General features: G+C 46.7%; 1 protein-coding gene across 3 annotated transcripts; it reads left to right on the top strand.

Annotated features, from left to right (window-relative positions):
• Positions 1-32: 32 nt before the first annotated feature.
• Positions 33-21,110, top strand: sertad2b (SERTA domain containing 2b). 3 transcript variants are annotated; one of them, XM_067235755.1, is made up of 3 exons: positions 33-162; positions 438-463; positions 16,337-21,110. In XM_067235755.1, the coding sequence occupies exon 3, from the start codon at positions 16,341-16,343 to the stop codon at positions 17,586-17,588; it is 1,248 nt and encodes a 415-aa protein (XP_067091856.1). In that variant the 5' UTR covers positions 33-162; positions 438-463; positions 16,337-16,340; the 3' UTR covers positions 17,589-21,110. The 3 variants fall into 3 exon arrangements, with proteins under 3 accessions (XP_067091856.1, XP_067091857.1, XP_067091855.1); XM_067235756.1 differs by lacking the exon at positions 33-162 and having other exon boundaries at positions 352-463; XM_067235754.1 differs by lacking the exons at positions 33-162; positions 438-463 and adding an exon at positions 10,075-10,305.
• Positions 21,111-21,615: the final 505 nt, after the last annotated feature.

The following is a 21,615-nucleotide window of genomic DNA, read 5'->3' as shown; positions in this document are numbered from 1 at the left end:
CAAGGTAAACGCAACAACTGAGGAATGTGCACATTGAGCCACCAGTCTGTCACGGCGGCAACAAAGTGTCCCTTTAAATACAGCCTGCGAGGAAACTTTTCCCCCACGATTCTATTGGCCGCCGACCTCGCGTAGGCGGGGCACGACGCCTTGAGTCAGGCTGTGAGTCACAGCACGACACGTCAATCAAACGGAATGTCTTGTGCTTCTCTGCTGTTAGCTTTCCAAACTGCCTGCTTGTTCTATGACTTCGCAGATGTACAGTGACATTGAACTGAGCGATATATTTCCAGTTTCAGTTCAGGAAATGTCAGCAGTTATCTAGTCCGGTTGGTTATTTAAAGTACAGCAGGTGGTCTCCACCGCAATATTATTAGACACGAGTTGTCTCACTCCTGTTGTTAGTAGTCAATGGTAAACAGTTTTTCTTTTTGAAGGTTTATCACCGGATCCAACATAGAAGGTGAGTGACTCGGTTTCTTAAAATATCCCGCCGTTCATACCACTTCAGAGACCATGTTTTGGTGCGGGTCAGCCTGTTCTTGTGTGAATGTGTGCGCGCGATCGCGTGCGCGTGCGTTGCTCTCTTTCCCTCAACGTGAGAGAGATGCGGGAGCTTTTCGTGTCAAGCAATAACAACTTGATATGAGAACGTTGCATGTTTTTAAATGTTTTGACCTATTGTTTCCATGTTGACGCATGGAGCTAAAACGGCTCGCACCATGAAGCTGCATGTTGTGTTATTCTTTCCATTTGCAGCGACCACTGAAACCACGTTATATAACCGTGTTCTTTAAGTCCGCAGAGACCATCTCTGTGTGACAGCCATTTGCTTGTTCTGTTGACACGGTATCTGACCCTCCTTCACCCCAACACAGATTCTATATCTCCATCTGCAACCAATTTACTGTCCTGGTATTAACTTATTAAATGACTGTGTATAGTGTGTTTTGAGTGTGCGTGTAGTGTTGTGTGTGTGTGTGTGTGTGTGTGATAGAGGTGTTACATCTCTTGCCTGAATGAGTCCGCTATCAGGCAATCAAGGCCATAGACTGGTCAATGGAGGATTACAGTGATTCTAATTTAGCAGCTAATCCAGATTAAGGTGCTGTTTGTTCCTCCGTGTTCCCTGCAGCATGCACAGGACAGCGGTCAGCAGCATGTTGGCGTGGCCCCTGATCACCCATCACATCCCCGGGCCAAGCATGGCCAACTGATAGATTCCCTACACACGTATCCAGGAATATAAATAATAACACATTCGTTTAGATGTTTTTAATCCCGAAAGCGAAACACAGGGGAAGATGTGAACCCACGATCTCTTGATCTGCAGTTATATGCTTTACCACTAAGCTATAGCTGTCTTTCTGCCTCTTCCTCATCCAGTGAGTCTGGTGTGTCTGAGATCAGTGTGGTCACACTGAGCCCAGTGTAAATGACCCTCCAGTGTTCTGCCTCTGACCTGCTTTTGACCACTACTCACAAGAAACACCTACTACAGACTGACACACTTTACTGCTCAGTGTGTGTGTGTGTGAGTCTCTCTCTTTTTGTCACACACACACACACACACACACAGTACACATTGGTGCACCACATCAAAGACGAAATACGTGCAGTATGGAACAGTGTACGCCAAATGCATCCAACTGACATTATTTGAATGCACATGGATCAATTACTGGAATGGATTAGATTGTTATTGTGGTGAATGCATTGAGACAGTAACTAGATTGTGTTGTGTATAGTAGGGCCAATTAGAATATTATGTATTGGTCAATCCAGCCCCTATCGTGGACCGTCATAGACAACTGCAATGACCAACACACACCACACACACACACACACACACACACACACACACACACACACACACACACACACACACAGGGATTGGATGTCAGAGTAGCAATGTCGGCAAGGGAGGTCTCCCTACTGTAGCAGATCAGCATTAATATTGCATAGGCCCACCTTCGAGGAGAGGGCCCGTGAATGAACGAACACACACACACACATTCTAATAGCATAATGGACATGTTGGACATTGTTTCAGAGGGATAAATCTATCCAACTGTGCCCATGGCCGAGTATTACAAATGCAGTCCCTAGCAAATCGTGCTTTCCTGAAATGTGATGAACAATGTACTCGAAGGAGCTGTTCATTATACCTTGATGAAAAAAAAAAATATATATATATATATATTAGGACAAGCACTCAGTGGATATAAGTAGAATCCCAACCAGGGAGTCAGGTGGCTGAGCAGTTAGAGAATAAGGCTAGTAATCAGAAGGTCGCCGGTTCGATTCCCGGCCTTGCATAATGACGTTGTGTCCTTGGGCAAGGTACTTCACCCTACTTGCCTCGGGGGGAATGTCCCTGTACTTACTGTAAGTCGCTCTGGATAAGAGCATCTGCTAAATGACTAACATGTAAATGTAACCACTTCTATGAGCCATTTGGAGTCCGTGTTGAAGTCAGGTCTGCCTGCCTTGGTCTGTGGAGATAAAGCAGCCCAGAGGGAAGGGAGAAGGCCAGCCCTAAATGGGATGTTCAGCACATAGAGCTGTGATTAAGTTGTTGGTAGTAAACTGTATTTTAGCTTGGCGGGGGCCCAAAAGGATGGCTGATGTATGTATCAAACTGTGAACAGCAGCATCTTCTCACGTGTGTGTGTGTGCATGAGTTGTAGTGTGTGTTAAGTGTGTGTGTTTGTCTGCTTTTGCATTGTAAACTACTCGGCCTAATGAACAGGATTTTGATCAGCCAAACGACCAGGGCTTGTTGTACCACGTCTAACAGGGGTTTTACAACTGCTCTTGCACTGGGTTTCCTGTCTCAATATCCACACTGACCCTGCCATTGTTACTCCTCTGCTCTGTAAAAGTAGACAGCTAGGGGGATTCCTGATGACTAAGCAGACTGAAATGCTGGTAACATCTGCACTGCCAATACAAGGAAAACGTGCCTAAGATGTAGCCTAGTTTACTCCATCTTGGTTTGTTGTACACTCTTAAAATATTTACATTGCTTGAAAGTACAGACAAGGAGCCATGTCAAACATGTCGTGCTGTGTTCGGTAGCCTGACAATCTTTTGGATTTGGTTACTTTGTAACAAGGATCGAGACACCTCGTATGGTGTTGGGAAATGTAATCTATAGCACTATACTGTACATATTTGGACATTACATTTTAGGCATGTTGTTACACAATGCACCTACTGTTTGCACATAGTCTAGGTGTGTTGCCAGCTGTGTGTGTGTGTGTATGAGTGTGTGTGTGTGTTTGTGTATGAGTGTGTGTTTGTGCGCTTGTGGGTGGAGAGAATGGAGCCCTTGGCTGGGTTATTGTACTGCGGATTGTTCTGTTCAATAATTCATCTGAGGGACAGAGTATGTGTCCCTGAGGCCTGCTAGTGAGCAGAGAGCCTTAGATCTGCTGGACCTGTGTGTGTGTGTGTGTGATGTCGTGTAGTGTAGAAGTGGTGTCCTTAGGCCTGTGCTGTTCTCATGGCTCTAGCTTTGTATGTCTGTGTCATGGGTCCTTTCTTCCCCCTCCTCTGAGAGGTTGCCCACCTCTCCCCTTCTCCCCCCGAGGTGGCGAGGGATGGGAGACTGACCAGAGGGCTGACCTTGGCCAGGGTCAAGGGTCAATACCTCCTCCTCTAAGTAGCTATTTATTGGCCTCTTTGCACTTGTCATCATAAACCCCAATTGCAACATTTTCCTGTCACTCCCTTTCACATTTGAAAATATGTCGGTGATTTTTGGGTGTGTGGGAAGAGGGTGGGGGGGTGGTATAAAAAAGTACCACACTGCAAATCTAGAAGGAAGTGAACACCCTATTGGCCCACAAACCTAGTGTCGATAAAGTAGCCATGCTCTGTGCCAGAATAGCTTGGCTCTGTCTGTCTGTGTGTGTGTGTGTGTGTGTTGAGGTAGGAACACACAGTTTGTGGTCACACACCTGCTGTATTAGATGTACTTTGCTCTGTATGTCGTACTGTCGGGCTTTCACACACCTGCTCCCCACACCAACACACACATCAAATAAGCTCATATTTCCATGTCAACGAGTTTATTCACAAAGTTGTCTTGACTCGTTTTTTTGGGGATACTAAGAAACCCATGACTCACTGTACGTTTTGTACACTTCATAACTTTTAGTATTTCATAGTTTAGAGACAGAGGGATTTTTGAGTCTTGAAAAGGCTACTGTTTTAGATAGACACTGTGCACTATTATGGCCAAATATGTATAATTTGACAAAGTGAATGTGGACAAAAGACTGGGTGTTTGTCCAGATGACTAGGGAGGGGAGGGGGCTTTGGGGGTGGGAGGGGTTTGGAGTGATGGGGGGAGTCAAGGGTGGGTACATCACACTGTGGGGTACACTGATTTGGGGTTGGAAGGGGGGGCACAAGAAAGGGAGGGGGGGGTTGTGGATTATAATTCTGATGGCCGCTGTGTGTGTGTGTGTGTGTGTGCCTGCTTGCCTGTGTGTGTGTGTGTGTGTGTGTGCCTGCTTGCCTGTGTGTGTGTGTGTGTGTGCCTGCTTGCCTGTGTGTGTGTGTGTGTGTGTGTGTGTGTGTGTGTGTGTGTGCCTGCTTGCCTGTGTGTGTGTGTGTGTGTGTGTGTTCTTTTGTTGAACTGAGTTGCTGAGCAGTAGGAAGAGAGGCACGGGGAGCAGCTGTGAGGAGCGAAGCAGCCGTTCACTTCCTGTCTGCCGGAGCAGCCTTGAGGCCTCGGCAGAGATGGAGGGAGGAGGAGGAGCACTGAGAGAGGGGGGGAAAAGAGAGACAGAGGGACCGAGAGAGAAAAAAAGAGAGAGCAAGACAAGCAGAGAGAGAGAGAGAAACTCATGGACCAATGAAAGGAGGGCAAGTGAGAATGACAGAATATGGAGGAGGTAGAGAAGATGTAGAAAGGAGGTAGATGGAGGGAGAGAAGAAGAGTGAGAGAGGGGAGGGAGGGAAGAGAGAGGGGAACTGTGTCACAGAGTTATTGGCTAGCAGGAAGGTGCTGAGTCAGCAAGTATGGGAGAGGATAAGGAAGGAGGGGGCAGGGAGGAGGAGGAGGAGGAGGGGAGGAGGAGGAAGAAGAGGGGAGAAGGAGGAAGAGGGGAGGGGAGGAGGAGGAGGAGAGGGGAGGAGGGGAGGGGAGCGGGAGGAGGGGAGGAGGAGAGGAGGAGGAGGGAGAAGCAAGGAAGGATAGTTTTATTTAGTTGCTCACTCCTGAAGTTCTGTTATGACCACACGAGAGAGACACAGAGAGACACAGAGAGACACAGACAGAGAGAGAGACAGAGAGAGACACAGAGACACAGACAGAGAGGGACACAGAGAGGGACACAGAGAGAGACACAGAGAGAGACACAGAGAGAGACACAGAGAGAGACAGAGAGAGAGACAGGTGGGACTGTTGAAGTTGTGATCAAGGAGGAAGGGGGCAGCTGGGGTGAGGGGTGGGCCGTTTGGGCAGTGTATTAACACCACAGGGAGATCCTTACCACTGAGAACAACACACTCATGTACAAGAACACACACCACACCATACACACACACACCGTACACACACACACCTCACACACACATTCATAGAGGCACTCCTGTGCTCCAGTTCTGGGCAGTTACTGCTGCCTTAGTGGATTGTGGTTAGCTCCTGAAAAAGGGCCCCTTGTGTGTGTGTGTGTGTGTGGGTGTGTGAGTGAGTGAGTGTGTGTGTGTCTTTGTGGTAAGAAATAGAGTTGTGTTCTCACAGTGGCACACACAACAACGCCCAGGACGTTAATAAGGTCCACTGCTATCTGAGTACAGTAAAAAAAAATATATATATAAAAAAATATTTCAACCATCCTAATATGATTTCATATTGGGACGGTGACAGCCATGGCAACTGTGACATTCTAATAATCTGACACCAAATCAGCCTGAGACAATCGGGAAATAAGAGTTTGGTTCCCCCTGGTGCAGTGTTTCTGGCAGCGAGGGGAGGTGGGGTATGTATTAGACTGCTCCATGATTAATGATCCTGTTGCCCTGGATTCTGACCCTGGCCCCTCCTCTCCGACGCCAGCCTCCGGTGTTCGGAAAGCACAAACACCCTGCCTTTCTGCCACCTCCGACTCGAAATCCACAGTGTGCCAAGTCACAAACAAAGATCTGAAGCGCTAAACCAAAACACACACGGACAAATAAGCTTCCTTTGAAACTCTTCAGCTTTTTGAAATTTAAAAAGTAAAAAAAATATAAGTTTAATAAGTTTCCAAGTCTTACACGAGACATTTCCAAAGTTTCTTTGTTGTGTCTTTGTCATGATGTGCTAGAAAACTCTAAATAAAACTCATCTTAGGATTCTATCTTATGTCTAGAAAATGTATTTAAATGACCTTGCTGACAACGGCACATTTTTTATCAGACCCTGTCACAAATGCTCTTCCATTAATATAATTTAGAGAACTACTGAACACAGTCACATGCATGATGGAAAAATGTGTCCTGCAGTAATAGATTCTCCTGCCTGAGAGTTCCACAAACACACACGTGTGTTTGTGTCCTAACCCACTAAGATGTTGCCAACAGGCTCCTTGGAATGTGCTGCCCGAGCAGACCTGCCAGAGCAGACCTGCCAGAGCAGACCTGCCAGAGCAGACCCCTGGCAGGTCTGCTCTGGCAGGTCTGCCCTGGCAGGTCTGCCCTGGCAGGTCTGCTCTGGCAGGTCTGCTCTGGCAGGTCTGCTCTGGCAGGTCTGCTCTGGCAGGTCTGCTCTGGCAGGTCTGCCCTGGCAGGGCTGACCCAGCGTGTCGACAGCGTGGGAGAGACGACAAGGGGCAGACTGGAGGGAGCACACAGAGATGGACTGCATGTTGAGGGGCACACAGAAATGGACTGCATGTTGAGGGGCACACAGAGTAGATTGAGAAACTGATAGTGATGAGAAGGTAATGGGGGAGAGAGAGAGAGAGAGAGAGAGAGAGAGAGAGAGAGAGAGAGAGAGAGAGAGAGAGAGAGAGAGAGAGAGAGCAAGATGAGTGAGAGTGAGGGAGGGAGAGGGAGAGATTGGGTTGGTGTCCAGATGGCGTCTGGAGTATATGGAGGGAAAAAATGGATGAGGGAAGGAGGAAAGGCAGAATGGAGAGAGCGGGATCCTGTTGGAGGGACAATGGTAGAAACATACCGTGGAGGGGGAGAGAGAGACCAGGGGGAGAGAGAGCCCAGGGGGAGGCTGGAAGAGGGAGTGGGTGTGTGAGGAGAGGGGAGGGGTGAAAAGGACAGAGGAGGGGTATGTGCAGCGACTGTGGGAGAGAGGGCAGCTGGCTGATTGTTTACACCAAGCCTAGTCCTCCCCTCTCTCCCTCCCTCTCTCTGTCTCTCTCTCCCCCATTCTCTCTCTCCCTCTCTGTCTCTCTCTGTCCCTCTCTCTGTCTCTCTCTCTCCCCCATTCTCTCTATCTATCTTTCTCTGTCTCTCTCCCTCTCTCTCTGTCTCTCTCTCCCTCTCTCTGTCTCTCTCTCTCCCCCATTCTCTCTCTGTGTCTCTCTCTCTGTCCCTCTCTCTGTCTCTCTCTCCCCCATTCTCTCTCTCTATCTATATTTCTCTGTCTCTCTCCCTCTCTCTCTCTGTCTCTCTCTCCCTCTCTCTGTCTCTCTCTCTCTCCCCCATTCTCTCTCTGTGTCTCTCTCTCTGTCCCTCTCTCTGTCTCTCTCCCCCATTCTCTCTCTGTCTCTCTCTCTCTCTCCCCCATTCTCTCTCTGTGTCTCTCTCTCCCTCTCTCTGTTTGGGAGTCGTGCCACTCTGGCCCAGCATCTGGCAGCGTGCACTGGTGACAAGCTCTCAGACACGAACGCAAAGACAAACTTTGCTCTGGACAGTGTGCAAAAGAACCACCGTACTGATTGCTCAAGTTTTGAATATTGACATAGAAGTGAGAAGTGGATTCTTCTGTGTTTGCACTGTTGTTCTTTCAGTTTCATTGACAGAATTTGTTCGGCGTTTCTTTAACTGGCACACTCCCCCCTCCACACACACTCAAACTGACACATGCAAACACACACGCACACACAGTTACAGCACCACAAGTGAAGTTGAGTCAGTCAAGTTAGAAATAGCCAGGACTGTAAACCCTGAAGCATGTAACAGGAGGGTGACTAAAAGTGGACTTTTTAAGAATATTTACGTATTTGTCTGAGAGTGTGCATGTGAACATGTGTACCCATGCAGCTCTTCTGCATTAGGGAGGAGATGGAGAGGAGGAGTGGAGGAGCAGAGCCGGCCCACATTGAGGAATGATAGAGAGAACAAGAAGATGGAGAGGAAGAGTGGAATGAAACCAGCAGCGAATAGAGGGGGAGAGGGAGGTTCTGCCTGGATCAATCTGTTAAAACGGGAGGGAGGGAGGGAGGGAGAGGGAGGGGGAGAGAGAGAGAGGGAGGGAGGTGAGCCCACAGTCGGCTCTGCCTCGACCCTGCCCTCGCTGTTCACTGAGCCATTTCCTGTTTTTACCCTGAAATCTTTATTTAGAGCCGTCCGTCTCCACTACAGACCGCCGGCCGCGCATTCGTGTATCCAGAGGTCCAGAGCCGCTGCTGCCATGGTGACACACACACAACTATTAATCGCACGGAACTGTTATTCCAGGATACCTCATGATGCGAATGAGGCATGTTACAGGAATACCAGTAATTACTCTGTGTTAACAGGTCATTATTGTGTCATTTAGTGGCTGCTATGCAGTTGGTTATTGACTAACTTGCGCCCTGATGACAGTGATTTAATAACCATTTTTACTGTGAGACTTACGACTCCTCAGAACACAATGCCTTTGCGCACTTCTACTGTGTGTGTGTGTGTGACTGTAACCCCAAAGGGTGGTTATAGAGGGCACAAACTGTCCTAAGATGCCATTTGTTCGGGCACTCCCTTCATTAGCGTAGTGCTACCGTACTGTTTTGTTTGAGTGTACTGGACTTGCTGGTACCATCTGCTGCCTGTAGCTCTGGTTAGCTGGCAAGGTTAACGAGCATCACTGTGGACCAGCTGTGAGGAACACCACCGTCATGCAAACAGTCGATAGCCGAGACCCTGAGGATAACATAGTTACCAGCGTTGTGGTGGAGCACCGTAAACCTGTACCGTTATGGTTTCGGTGTTTGAGTAATAACCTTGTCTGAGGGCTTCTGCTGGTGGTGCTGTCAGGGGGGTCTTTCCCTGGTCACATCCAGGGGAAACGGTAGTCTGAAAGGTTTCCACCTCACCTTTATAGCCTTGGCTCATTCGGAACCTTGATGGAGATGTTTCTAGAAAGGTGCCAGGTATAGGTTGGCCTGATGGGAAAACCAAAAAAGACAAGTTGAGTCGGTACCATGCAGTGAAAAAGAGCCATCAGAATGTATGCAAGAGTTAGAGAATACTGTTAGAACTATGCACTTCTATTCCTTGATTTTTCTGCTGTTTTTTTTTATATGCGCATTTTATTAGCATGTCGCTTTGGATAGAACTGTCTGCTCACCATTAAAAATGTTTAACAAAATTGTTAAATAATGGTTAAATGTCTGGAATGCCTGGTTTGCAATAGGATTATAAGATTGTCAAACAGCCCCGGATACAACAACATATTGAAACGTACATTTTGCTCCCGGGAAACCAGGATTCGCTTGGACCTAGAGAGTTTCAGACTGCAAAACTGTTTCATTTTCAATACTGTCGCTTCCTACCAACCTAATGTACAAAAGAAGCATAGCCTAGTGATGACTGAACAAAGACGGCTAAACATATCATCTCGATAACAGTTAAATATAGTGTAGTAGTGGCAATGAGAAGTGTGTGCCTGTAAACTAAAGTGCTTAGTGTCCCAGTGCGCGCGCGTGTGTTTGTGTGCGTGTGTGTCCGACTGGCGCTCGTTCGTGCGTGCGATATGGAAGGTGGGTGGACTCGTGATGTGACGGGACGCAAGCACCGAGTGTGCCTACGTGTGTGTAGGGGGCGGGGCTCGAGGAGGCCACACTGTAATCGGTGTTGGGCTCGCGGCGTAAAGTCAGCCTTCACTTTACGTCATTCCTTTTCAGGGGCAGCTGCGGGTCCATTGGTGGACGTTGCTCAGCTTTTTATATCACTGGTGGGCAATTTTCTCCCACCTCCTATCCTCGCCATTGTATCACTGCCAGTCTCCGCTCTCGTACAGACGATAAGAATGTGGTTTTCGTGAGAAACTGGACGAACGGTGTAATCATAATTATCTGACACTTTGGCGCTGTTTGGGATATCGATATACCAATGCTTTATTTTCAAGTTCCGGAGTACCTAGACGTGGTAAGTTTGGCTTTTGACGCTAAGAAACGAAAGGAATGCAAGTCGAGAATAGATTTATGAACACAAGTGTAGAGTTATCTGATGCTTACGCTCTTTCAGTCTAAGTAGCCATACGATCTAGAGTTAAACGGTTTCATTTCGCTTAGGAGCAGGTTAGCGTACTTACCTACCTAGCTGCATAGGCTACAACGATCTCGAGTCTTCAAGTTGTCGCTGCATGTCGCAAACAGAATTTGTCGTAGATTCATCTGGTGACCTTCTTGTCACGGTTATCGCAAGTATCTGTACCTTTTAGGATACATAGTGGCAAATGGTAGGCTAGTGTATTAAAAGCTTATAAGATTAGCCTATTTAACATTAACATTATAGTAATGTTGTGGGATTTCTGAAAAGTATTAAACTAAGCATAGCGAATACACGCAAACTCAATGTTTGATCGGATATAATTTACTATTTCATTTCTTTTTCGTGGACTCTGTTTGTGTTTTATTGTAGAAAATAGTTGTGGGAAATGCGAACGGTCCCTGTCAGTGGCACTTCAACGGGTTGTTGTGTAACGTGTTGCACCACATGAAGCAGGGCGAGAGGTGTCGAAGCCACTTTAAAACTAGGACTTTGACAGCAGACTATTGTTCTATTATTTAACTTACCGATACATTAGTGTCCTTGCTTTCCGTAGGCAACTTATTGTCATGTATTGTTTATCCCAACTATAGACTGTTGCAGGTGTGTAACACGTTGAAAAGATTGGCGTGTGCCATTTGGTCCTGTCATCGAAGATTTTTAGACTAGTCTCCAAACCAAACCGTTAAGGGCAGGCCAATTTCATGAAAGGCTGTAGAGAGACAGTCACGTACTTCGCTCTCGAGCGTTAAAAATACCTTAAGTCATATTTTTTATTTATTTAGGCTATCTGTTTTGGCTTCTGACATTGGTTGTGGAGAGTAAGCTATAGTTAAGTAACCATGTAGGGTTGGTCTACCTGAAAGGCTAATCACATAGCGATTATTGTGTCTGAGTTCACTAACTCATTCTGTCGCTTTCAATGCTCGTTTCAAGGTTCGTTCTCCAGATACTGTACCGACTGGACATTGACAAAATCGTTCTCGTCATACTGCTGGGACTGAAAGCTCCGTGTTCCGTGAGTGAGGAGGAGACGGGGAGAGTGGCGTGCTCAGCTGCGTGTAGACGTGTGTCTGGTGACCTAGATCTCATATATTTTCCCCCTTTTGTCTTCATCTTTTTTAATTTTGGAAAGTGTGTGTGTGTGTGCGTTAGTGTGTCTGTGGAGAATGAATTGGTAAGAGACAGTGCGTTCAACAAGCACGCTTTGCGGCTGTAATGTGACGATAATCATTGTCGAGACAGTCCAAAGAACACAGGCTGTACAAACCTGTAAGACTAGAAGAGGTCAAAGTCTATTTTTATTTGTTTACTAACAGTTAGACACATTTAAAGAATCTTCTCCAGGTTTTGACTTAGCTGGTTTTATTTACTTCTTATGAGATGACTTCCTGTCAATGCAACTTGAAACACAGGTGGTGAATCCTGGCAATTCATAATTTTTTACCTGCACACACATGTTGAGACATTGCTGGCCAAAAGGAGCATTTTAGGTAGTAAAGGGAGCAAATAATTATTTTTATGTATCTTTTTTTATTTTTTTTTACTAATAGTTCAGTCCTGCAAAACCATTGTTTGATAATCTGGCAAGCAAGCAATGGAGTTATGTAATATAGATCTGTATTGCTGCTGAGTATTTTTTTAAATTGTAGTCCAAGCCCCTCTGACCTCATAAGTATCATGTGAGTTCCGTGTGCATTCTGTGATTAATCTCCCAGTGAGTTCTACAACTGTTTACTGAGGTGTATGTGTAGTTTCTGTCTTCCATTTCAGAAAGCATACATGTAGAGGTTTTTTTCAGACATGGAATGTGTTCTGGACAGAGAGCAAGTGATTTGACCCTGTGATTGTAAGGTCAAGCAAGCACCTTGTGTAAAGTTAGCCCTTTTCAGGTGACCTGGGGTTGGGGCTGAATGAACATCCAAAATCCAGACTAAGGTTCGTGGTTTCATAGATATCAAATCTGACAAGAAGCTCTTCCCTGGTGTAGATTGCAGACATCTTTCCTCAGAACAGCTTTAGGTAAAGGTTACCACGTGTGGTTGACAGATGGCATAGTTAAATGCAAAACATTAGAAAACGTCTAATTTCCCTAGTTGGGTAGCAGCTCATTTATGCCAGGTAAATACCCTTAACTAGGCAAATTAATCTGTTTAGTGACTCACTAGGTTTGACTGTTTGACATCATGGGCAAACAGATTGGAATCTCTTCCAAGATCATCACAGATTGTCTGTTGGCCAATATCTATGATTATCTCAGTGAAGGCATCAGTTAGGTGTATTTCTGTGATCTACCTGTCTGTTGTGTGAGGTGGAGGTGGTGTAAGGGGGAGGTGGTGTAAGGTGGAGGTGGTGTGAGGTGGGGTGTCCTTGTGTTCTCAGTAAACACAAACAGCATGGAGACATGGATGTCTTCCTCACAGCTGTTTCTACCTTTCCCTCTTCTCTCCCTTTCCCTGGATGCTGTCTGCCTCCACCTGCCTCACCTGCCTCTGTCTGCCTCACCTGCCTCTGTCTGCTTCGCCTGCCTCCGTCTTCCTCACCTGCCTCTGTCTGCTTTGCCTGACTCTGTCTGCTTCACCTGCCTCCGTCTGCCTCACCTGCCTCTGTCTGCCTTGCCTGCCTCCGTCTGTCTCGCCTGCCTCCGTCTGCCTCGTCTGCCTCCGTCTGCCTCGCCTGCCTCTGTCTGCCTTGCCTGCCTCCGTCTGCCTCGCCTGCTTCCGTCTGCCTCGCCTGCCTCTGTCTCACTCTGTCTGTCCCTGTTTCCTCTCTGTCACTCTCTTGGTTTAAGCTGGAATGTGTTTACTAGATGGCGTGTGAGGGAATGTGTCAGAGAGTCCTGTCCTCGTGCACAGCTGGGTGCACAACACATAGCCAGTGATCAGAGCTGTGCTGGTAACTGAAGTCTCTCTCTCTCTGTGTGTGTGTCAGTACGTAGTCTCAGTACCCTGAGGACCTGAAATAGCTCACTGCAGAGAGGGGGCAATGGGGCGGGGGGGGGTGGGTGGGGGGTGGAGGGTGGAGGGGGGGGGGCGGAGGGGCGGGGCGGATGTAAGCTAAGGCATGGACAGCAACGTATCATGTTACACGATCATAATATCACTGCAGACCTCATCCCATAGTACGCACTGCACTGCACTGTACCCTGCTGCTGGTGCCAAACCTGCACACACACACACACACACACACACAATTGCACAGCAGCAGGAGATGCATGCATGCATGCATGCATGCATGCAAGCACATTCCCCTCACAAGCACACACGTGACGAGGAAACACGTTGCTTGCCCGCAAACTCTCCCACAGGTGGAGGACATCCATATCTCATTAATCATCATACCGACAGTGTGTCTTTGCTGCGGTTAATAAGGAGGAAAAAATGTATGAAAGATATATGAAGAATGAGAAAGTATGACGCCAACAGTCTTTTTACTTGTCATGTGTAAATACTGTCACTTCATCAGAACCCTAAATTCTATGAGATATCTGAATGAGAGTAGTACCAATAAGGAGGGGAGGAGAGGAGAGGGGAGGAGAAGGGGAGGAGGGGAGAGGAGAGGAGAGGGGAGGGGAGGGGAGGGGAGGGGAGGGGAGGGGAGGGGAGGGGAGGAGAGGGAAGTAGAGGAGAGTAGGAGAAGGCCATTGTGTGGGAGGTAGAGAACGTAGGAGTGGGGGACAGGGAAGGAGGAAGACCTGGATAATAGAAAGGAATTTGATGGGTGGGGCTGAAGTGGTATGTCAGTCTTGCGTGTTCTCGTGGCGTGTGTGTGTGTGCTTGGTTTTCACTCCCATCCCAACTCGGTCACTCAGACATGCACAGCTGCTGTAGCACAAGTTAACCCCCCCCCCCCCCACACACACACACACACACACACACTTTTAAACATACACCCAATTCAACTCATAACTATAGAACATAACTATAAACTACTTTGCACCTTACCATTTCTGATTCAGCGGATGTGTATTTAGGGTTTGAATGCCCATAACCCCTGAGGAGCTGGGGAGCGAGGGGTAACAGCAACCTTTGCATGAGACTGGCCAGTCTTGTAAAAGTGCTGGAACAGGTGTGTAGATCGGTGGTTGCAGTTTACTTAATTATCCCAATGGGTGTTTAAATAGATAACCTTGACAAGTGTTTTACACTTATAAATATCCAAATAAAATATGTTGTAAAACTATTAGTCAAAATGTTGGGCTTGTTAAACACCCATGAATAGGCTGTTTTTGCTCAGCTGCATGATGTACAGCATGGCCCTTTCTGTGTCGTCAAACAGTTTGGTATGCACTGCACACTATGCTGTTTTCGTCGGCTTGCGTTGCCAACCTTTAGTTATAGCCAAACATTCAAAAGAGTTCCTCCTCTCAAAATCTGAAATCCTCCTCCCCCTCTTTCCTCTCGCCCTCTACCCCCGTCTCTGGGTGAATTCCCAGCTGACTGTGTTTGTCATGGTAACGGGCATCGTGGTGACTAGCCCAGACGCTTGCACTTCCTGTGCGTGTGTGCATGTGTGTGTGTGTGGGGGCGCATGCGCTGCTTGCTGAGGACTGGGTGCATGAGCCTGTCAGCCTGGATTAGGTTCAAACACACTGCAGAGATGCCTTTCTCCTTCCCTCTCTCCCTCTCTTCTCTGCCTCTATTCTGCCTCTCTCCTCTGCCTCTCCTTTAACTGAACTACTGTCTTACTAGCCCTCATCTGTCTGCACACCCCGTTTCTTAACCGCCTTTTCTCTCCCACTCCCTCCCTCTCCCTCTCTCTCTCTCTCTCTCTCTGCCTCTGCCTCTGTACCTGGCTGTGTCTCTGCCTCTACACCTGGCTGTCTGTATAGTGCTTCTGTTTTTCTCTTCATCTCCCTGACAGGGAAATGTGATTCTGTCTCTTATCACACATTATTTCTCTCTCCTAGTCAGGCTTCAGCACCTGGCTGTATGGCAGCTTGTAATCTTGGTGACCATTTAACAAACCCTTCATTGACAGTGTCACGGTCTGAAAGCCCTGCCGTTGATGTGAGCACCACAGAGAGTGCATGCCTTCAGGCTTGTAGGTCTTTTCTTCCTCATTCCCGTGCCGTAGCCTACGGCTGGACTGGGAGAGATCAGTACAGAGCAGGCTACAGTAGGTGTCTCTATACTGGAGCTGTTCTGTGTAGGAGAAGGAGGGAGGGAAACTGAAACGCCACCTTGTGGCGTGAGTCTGTCTGTGCCTTGGCCTCCTACCCGCCCTTCTCCTCATCATCCCTCTTCCTCCTCCTACCCTCTTCTCCTACACCCTCCTCATCCCTCCTCCTACCCTCTTCCTCCTCCTCCTGAGTGACAGTGTAATGTTCCAATATGGCTGCCGTGAGCGACGGAGGCTGTAACTGTACCCTCATGGTTCTGTGGTACAGCAGAGGAACACTGTTATATAACGTGTGTGTGTTTGCGCGCAATGCTCTTTCTCTGCCCTACTGTTCTGTTGGTATTACCTGTCAGGCTGTTAACCCTTTGATTGATACGTTGTTGTAGTTTTAGCAGTCACTTGCTAGTTGTTGAATGTTCTCAATACCATCAAACCAACTAAAAACAAGGCATGTTTACTGCATGCTATTACAGTGATGAAGTGTCTGCTGCTCGATAGATTCATCTGATGGACGTCCACTTTGCTCCCCAACTAAAAGACTGTATAATATACTGTCAAACTATTTATTACAGAATGTAAATATCAATTTGAAAGCATCTGGCTAAGATATCCAGGCTTGTTTCCAGACTTGCAGTTTGGCACAGTGTTGTTCGTTAGAACGTAACATTAGCATGTTTGCTGTTATTATAGTCCAGATGCTGTCTGTTTTTCCAGAACCAAATACATGACTAATTCAATTTGAACGAAATTTCCAAATAAACATTAACCCTCCTATCTTGGTCTGCAGATATATGTTTGGTAAAGGGGCAAAGCGGAAACTGGACCAGGATGAAGAGGGGCTGGAAGGCAAAGCGCTGGCGGCCGCAGCCCCGGACGGCCTGTCCAAGGTGTCCTACACCCTGCAGAGACAGACCATCTTCAACATCTCCCTCATGAAGCTCTACACTCAGCGTCCGCTCCGCGAGCCCGGCTTAGAGCGGCGGGTGCTCATCAACAACATGCTCCGTCGCATCCAGGAAGAGCTCAAACAGGAAGGCTCTCTTAGGCCCCTCCTCCTGCCGCCCTCTCCTCCGCCGGACGACCCCATGGACGAGGGCTTCCGCGAGGCCCCGCCCTCTTTCGGGGGGCTGTCGTTGGTGACGTCCACGCCCTTCTCCCAGCAGTCTTCGGTGTTGTCGCCGGCGACGCCGTTCTCGCCACACCCCCTGACTCCACCCATCTGTCAGTCAGTCCAATCAGGACCCGCCATGCTGGAGTCTTGCCTCACGCCTGCCTCGCTATTGGAGGAGGACGGCGATGCCTCCTTTTGCACTTCCGCCCCTCCAACACCTCCCCTTTCCCCCTCCCCTCCTCCCGGCCCTCTCCCAAACCAGGTATCCCCCAGGGTCCCTGTGCCTGCCATACACAGAGACACTTTTTTCTTGTCCCTGAACGACAAAGAGGATTTATGCCCACCCTTGACTGTACCTCCTCACACCACTACTACCTCCCTCACAGCGGCCCTCACACAGCCCCCACAACTGCCCCCTCAACAGCCCCCACAACTGCCCCTTCAACTGCCCCCCTTGCAATCCACCATCTGTCCAACGACACAACCCAAAGACTGCACGAAAACGGGGAGTCCGAAAGGGGAGGGACCGGTTTTCCTCGCCGACGGCCGTGGTCCTGAGGCCAAACAGACAGCGAGTGGTCTCCCTGCGACGCCCTCTAGTGGCCTGGTAGACGTAAGCTCCTCCCCTTCCTCTTCCGTTAGCTCCTCCCCTTCCTCTTCGTCGGGGTTCCTGTCCGACCTGGCACTCGACGACATCCTGTTTGCCGATATCGACACCTCCATGTATGACTTTGACCCTTGCACGACCTCTGCCGCTGCCCCCGGTGGCGGCCTGTCCAAACTGTCGCCCATGGTGACCGCGGACGACCTCCTCAAGACTCTGTCGTCCCCTTACAGTGGCCCCGCCCCCCAGGTCACACCCAATCAGCCTTTTAAAATCGACCTGAGCGAACTGGACCACATCATGGAGGTTCTGGTGGGGTCGTGACCCCCGGATCTGATGAGCGGTGCTCAACGCGTCTCTTTAGAGATCTTTACAGTTGCTGTTTTGTACAGTTTTCAAAACGATCGATCCAACGTCAGAAAGGATTGCCGGTGAGGTCACAGAGTACTACTGCTACTTGCACAACACAGTGCATGCTCTGGGCTTGTCTTTCAAACCCGGGAAACACACACACACACACACACAAAATGGCTTTCAGCAGATTTGAGTGCCTTCATCATATGCGACCATTTGCTAAACTTTAAATGTGTATTTTATAATTGTTGTCTCTTTTCACTGTAAAACATGGATGTTAGGACTGTTTTAAATGTATCTGATTTGACTGATTTACAGATAATTACTGATTAGAAAATAATAGGTATTGATTGTTGTTTAACTTATATCCCTCTGCAAGTGTTACTTTATAAAAGAAAAGCAAGCACAGACTTTTTAGCAAGATCTGTTTTACCAGTGTGTAGCAATATTGAAATTATTATTATTATTCTTTTTTTTAATGCTTCAGGATCAATCGAATTTGTTTCTGTTTATCCCTTGTGGGTTATAGTTCTGTCTGAACTCCAGAATTCCATGAACAGCTTTACTCGATGATGTCACAGTGTGAACTCACTGACCTGAGCGTCTCTGTCATACCGTCAAAGAAACAAACCAGATCTGAGATCCACTCTTAATCCCCACACACTCCTCTTGGGGATCGCTCTCAACGGTGATGTTTGATCAAAGATGTTAACAGGAAAACGTTGCATATTAACTACAAAATCAACCAAACTACAGGGACTACAGGTTTCTAGGACGCAGGCATCAAAACATCTGATCGCCGCTATGCTGCACAGCAAGTGCACTAATAGTTACTATGCATGCTTGTGCGCAAATCCTCCAGCCTCCAAAATGGCAGCCAATCAAACTCACTGGCCAGCTTTATTCTGATGTCTTTATACACATTTGTGTGTATATATTGAAATCCATATCACTATATGTACCATTCATAATTATGAGATGGGCTGCCAATGTTGATTTGACTGGCATCTGTTCCTTCGGTGACACGCAAGCCTTTCCCCCTGCATGATGAGTTTCATACAGTTTGTATTGTGGATAACTTACAATGTTTGACCAAAATAATTGTGATTTCAGTGAATGCAACAAGCCCTCCATGTTTTAGTCTTGTATGTTCTTGCAGAATGTCATGGGAGATGTGTGTTCTGTGGCAACACTGGAAGCTCCCCTCAGGCGGTCTACGCTATCACATCTCATCGGTTCCCTCGAGCGATTAGCTATTATTTATTATTTAGATTTAGTTTCATATGAGAGTCAGAGGTAGTAGATGTTTGAAATACCTGTCTTAAAGGCTAAGCCTATCTTAGCCTTTGGTGCTTCCTGAAAAGCTATGAAAGCCTAGGTTTGTTTTTGGGTACATTTGAAATAAGACCCCTTTAAAAGGCATTGGTTACACCAGCTGGCTCAGGTTTAATGTGTTCATAGATGTCGTCGTGCTGGTTTGCGGTAATGTTCAGGTATAGGTAGAGAACAGTACCATCTAATGTTATGAATTAGTATTACTAATCAGAGATTTGTGATAGTATGCAGGTCGTCTTGGAAGCTCTGGAGCAGTACTGAGCTGCAGGTAGATGTCGACATCTCGTGTGTTCTCGGTCTGTTCGACGTCGTCAATCGTTTCCTCAGGAGTTCTCTCCCACGAAGCTTCCTGCGTTCGTTGGTCACATGACCACGTCCGAGGTCATCGGAACACCCAGGGGCCTATCTCAACTATACAGGTTCACCGCTTCGGTTGTTTACATTTTTGACTGATCTATTGAAATATGAAATATTTAATTTAATATATGATATTGAATTTAATATTTAATATAATATGAAATTAAAACTGATCAAAATTGTTGTCCCATTACTATTGTACTGTACTACTATTGGACTATAGTATCTGGACGTTACTTTAGCAGATTGAACGGATGCCACTGTTTGTTTATCAGAAGCCTGGTTATCTTCACACATATGGAGTGATGTTTCACTTTATACATATACTGGTTTACAAGAAATGAACTAAGTTTTTTAGACGTGATTAAGTCTGGAAGCTGAACAAGCTTGACTGGTTTTGTGACGGAGAGTGGGTGACGTGAGGGACCATGGTTACTGTCCATCCACACACACGGTCCATGTTTAACAGCTCTTATCTGATTCGCTTCACATCATTTGTTTATAAAAGTATGCAACCGAAGGTCCTGGGTGGCACCTTTCACTGGCCACTACTCTGCCTTTACAACTCTGCTTAAGGTAGATTTAGAAAAAGTTTTAGTAAAAAAACAAAAAAACAAAAAACAAAAACAAAGCATTGTTGAAAAGGCAAGACTCTTTGCATGGTAATGTACGTAGGTGCTGTAATGATGTGCAAGCTTTGCACATTGGTTCAATGTGATCAATCACCTTTGTACATTTGAGTGTGTTTAGGGCGTTACTGATAAAAGGCAGAGATACAGTACTGGGCCCATAGCCTTTTTGCAGTGCCACCATGTGTGAAACGTGAAAGTTGCAATCTACGATTATACACATTTCCTACTGGAAGAAATAGTATTTCAGCCCATCTCCCACATGGTTGGTGTGACTGATTATGAGTACTTGGAGAAAGACAGGGTGGGTGTCTTGTTCATAACCTTTAATTATTATCTTTGGAATTTTGGAGTGATAAGTTTCTTATCAGTTATTTATTCTCAGTTTTGTTTTCCTGTGTAAATATATTTATTTTGTTGTTGGAAGTTTTTTTTTTTTTTTGGGGGGGGGGGGGGGGGTTGTAAATGTGTGTAGTAGGATTGTCCTCAGCAGGTAGGAATGTAGTCTGGGTGGTTGCCATGTTTGTATCTCGTTTTCATTTATTTTGTTTGTTTATTCGGGGTGGCGGTTTGACCCACAAGGTGCTTGGACCCTAATATAATCTTTATTTACATATTTTAATTTTCTGCTTGTGTGAAAGTGACGGTTCAAGCAGCAATACTACAAACTTTCCAACTTCCGACGTCGAGACTCCAAAGCCAGTTGTCAGACTTTCAATGCCAGAAGTCCCGTACACACGGGACACACACACACGACTCATCTCACTCTCTGGATTGTGATCACAGTCTGACATGAATGCCAGTTTATCGATGTCTTCAACCTGTTGTTAAGTTCGGCCCAGCCATATGAAGGTGTCTGGGTTAAAGGGTGGTTGTCTGTTCACTGGGAAACATGTAGAGCAGTCGAGGTAGATCTCCCCTCCCCTGTCCAAATAAGAAGGCTGTATTTTTCACAGACCTTAGAGCTGTGCCTTTTTCTATGCAATACTACCAACACACCCGCCTGAGAAACAGATCAAAGAAGAGTAAATCAACTGTACTACTGTATTGGCATCAAGATATGGACTGTAGAATATACATTTAAAAGAAGATGGGCAAGTGTGTATGAATTTGAAACAGTCTTACTTTTGTAGTTTTATATTATACAATAAACTGTAAAAAGAACTATCAATGGGATGTCTTTTCCTTTTCATATGAATGTGAACGTTAAGTCTTTTACAACACAGACTATACATCCACAAACAGCATAGGTATACGGTTAAGACCGAGAGATAAGAATATGCCACTGCCTGGATATCAATATAGTTCTATTATATTATAGTATGGAGCCTCCTGTACAACATATTCACTAATAGTTCAGTGTCACTTGTACACTTGGACACTTGCTGCACTTCAACAGGACTGACTTAACTGCCCTTCAACAGGATTGACTTAACTGCCCTTCAACAGGACTGACTTAACTGCCCTTCAACAGGACTGACTTAACTCTGTTCTCAAATAATGTTCAGCTCTCATAGCTCTGCTAGCCAGTGGCTATTTCAGGCCTGTCCGCCACAGCTGTGGGTAAGTGGCTACATTTAACCTAATGCATATCTCTGAGACTAGGACTGTGTGTTTATGAAACAGGCTAGCTTAGTTCAGCCTAGCGGCATTTGTTCTGTATATGGTCAGTCTCT

This window comes from Osmerus mordax, chromosome 5 (genome assembly GCF_038355195.1).
Source record: "Osmerus mordax isolate fOsmMor3 chromosome 5, fOsmMor3.pri, whole genome shotgun sequence".
Classification (NCBI taxonomy): domain Eukaryota; kingdom Metazoa; phylum Chordata; class Actinopteri; order Osmeriformes; family Osmeridae; genus Osmerus; species Osmerus mordax.
The sequence above is the reverse complement of the archived record's forward strand: the minus strand, read 5'-3'. Positions and strand labels throughout refer to the sequence as shown.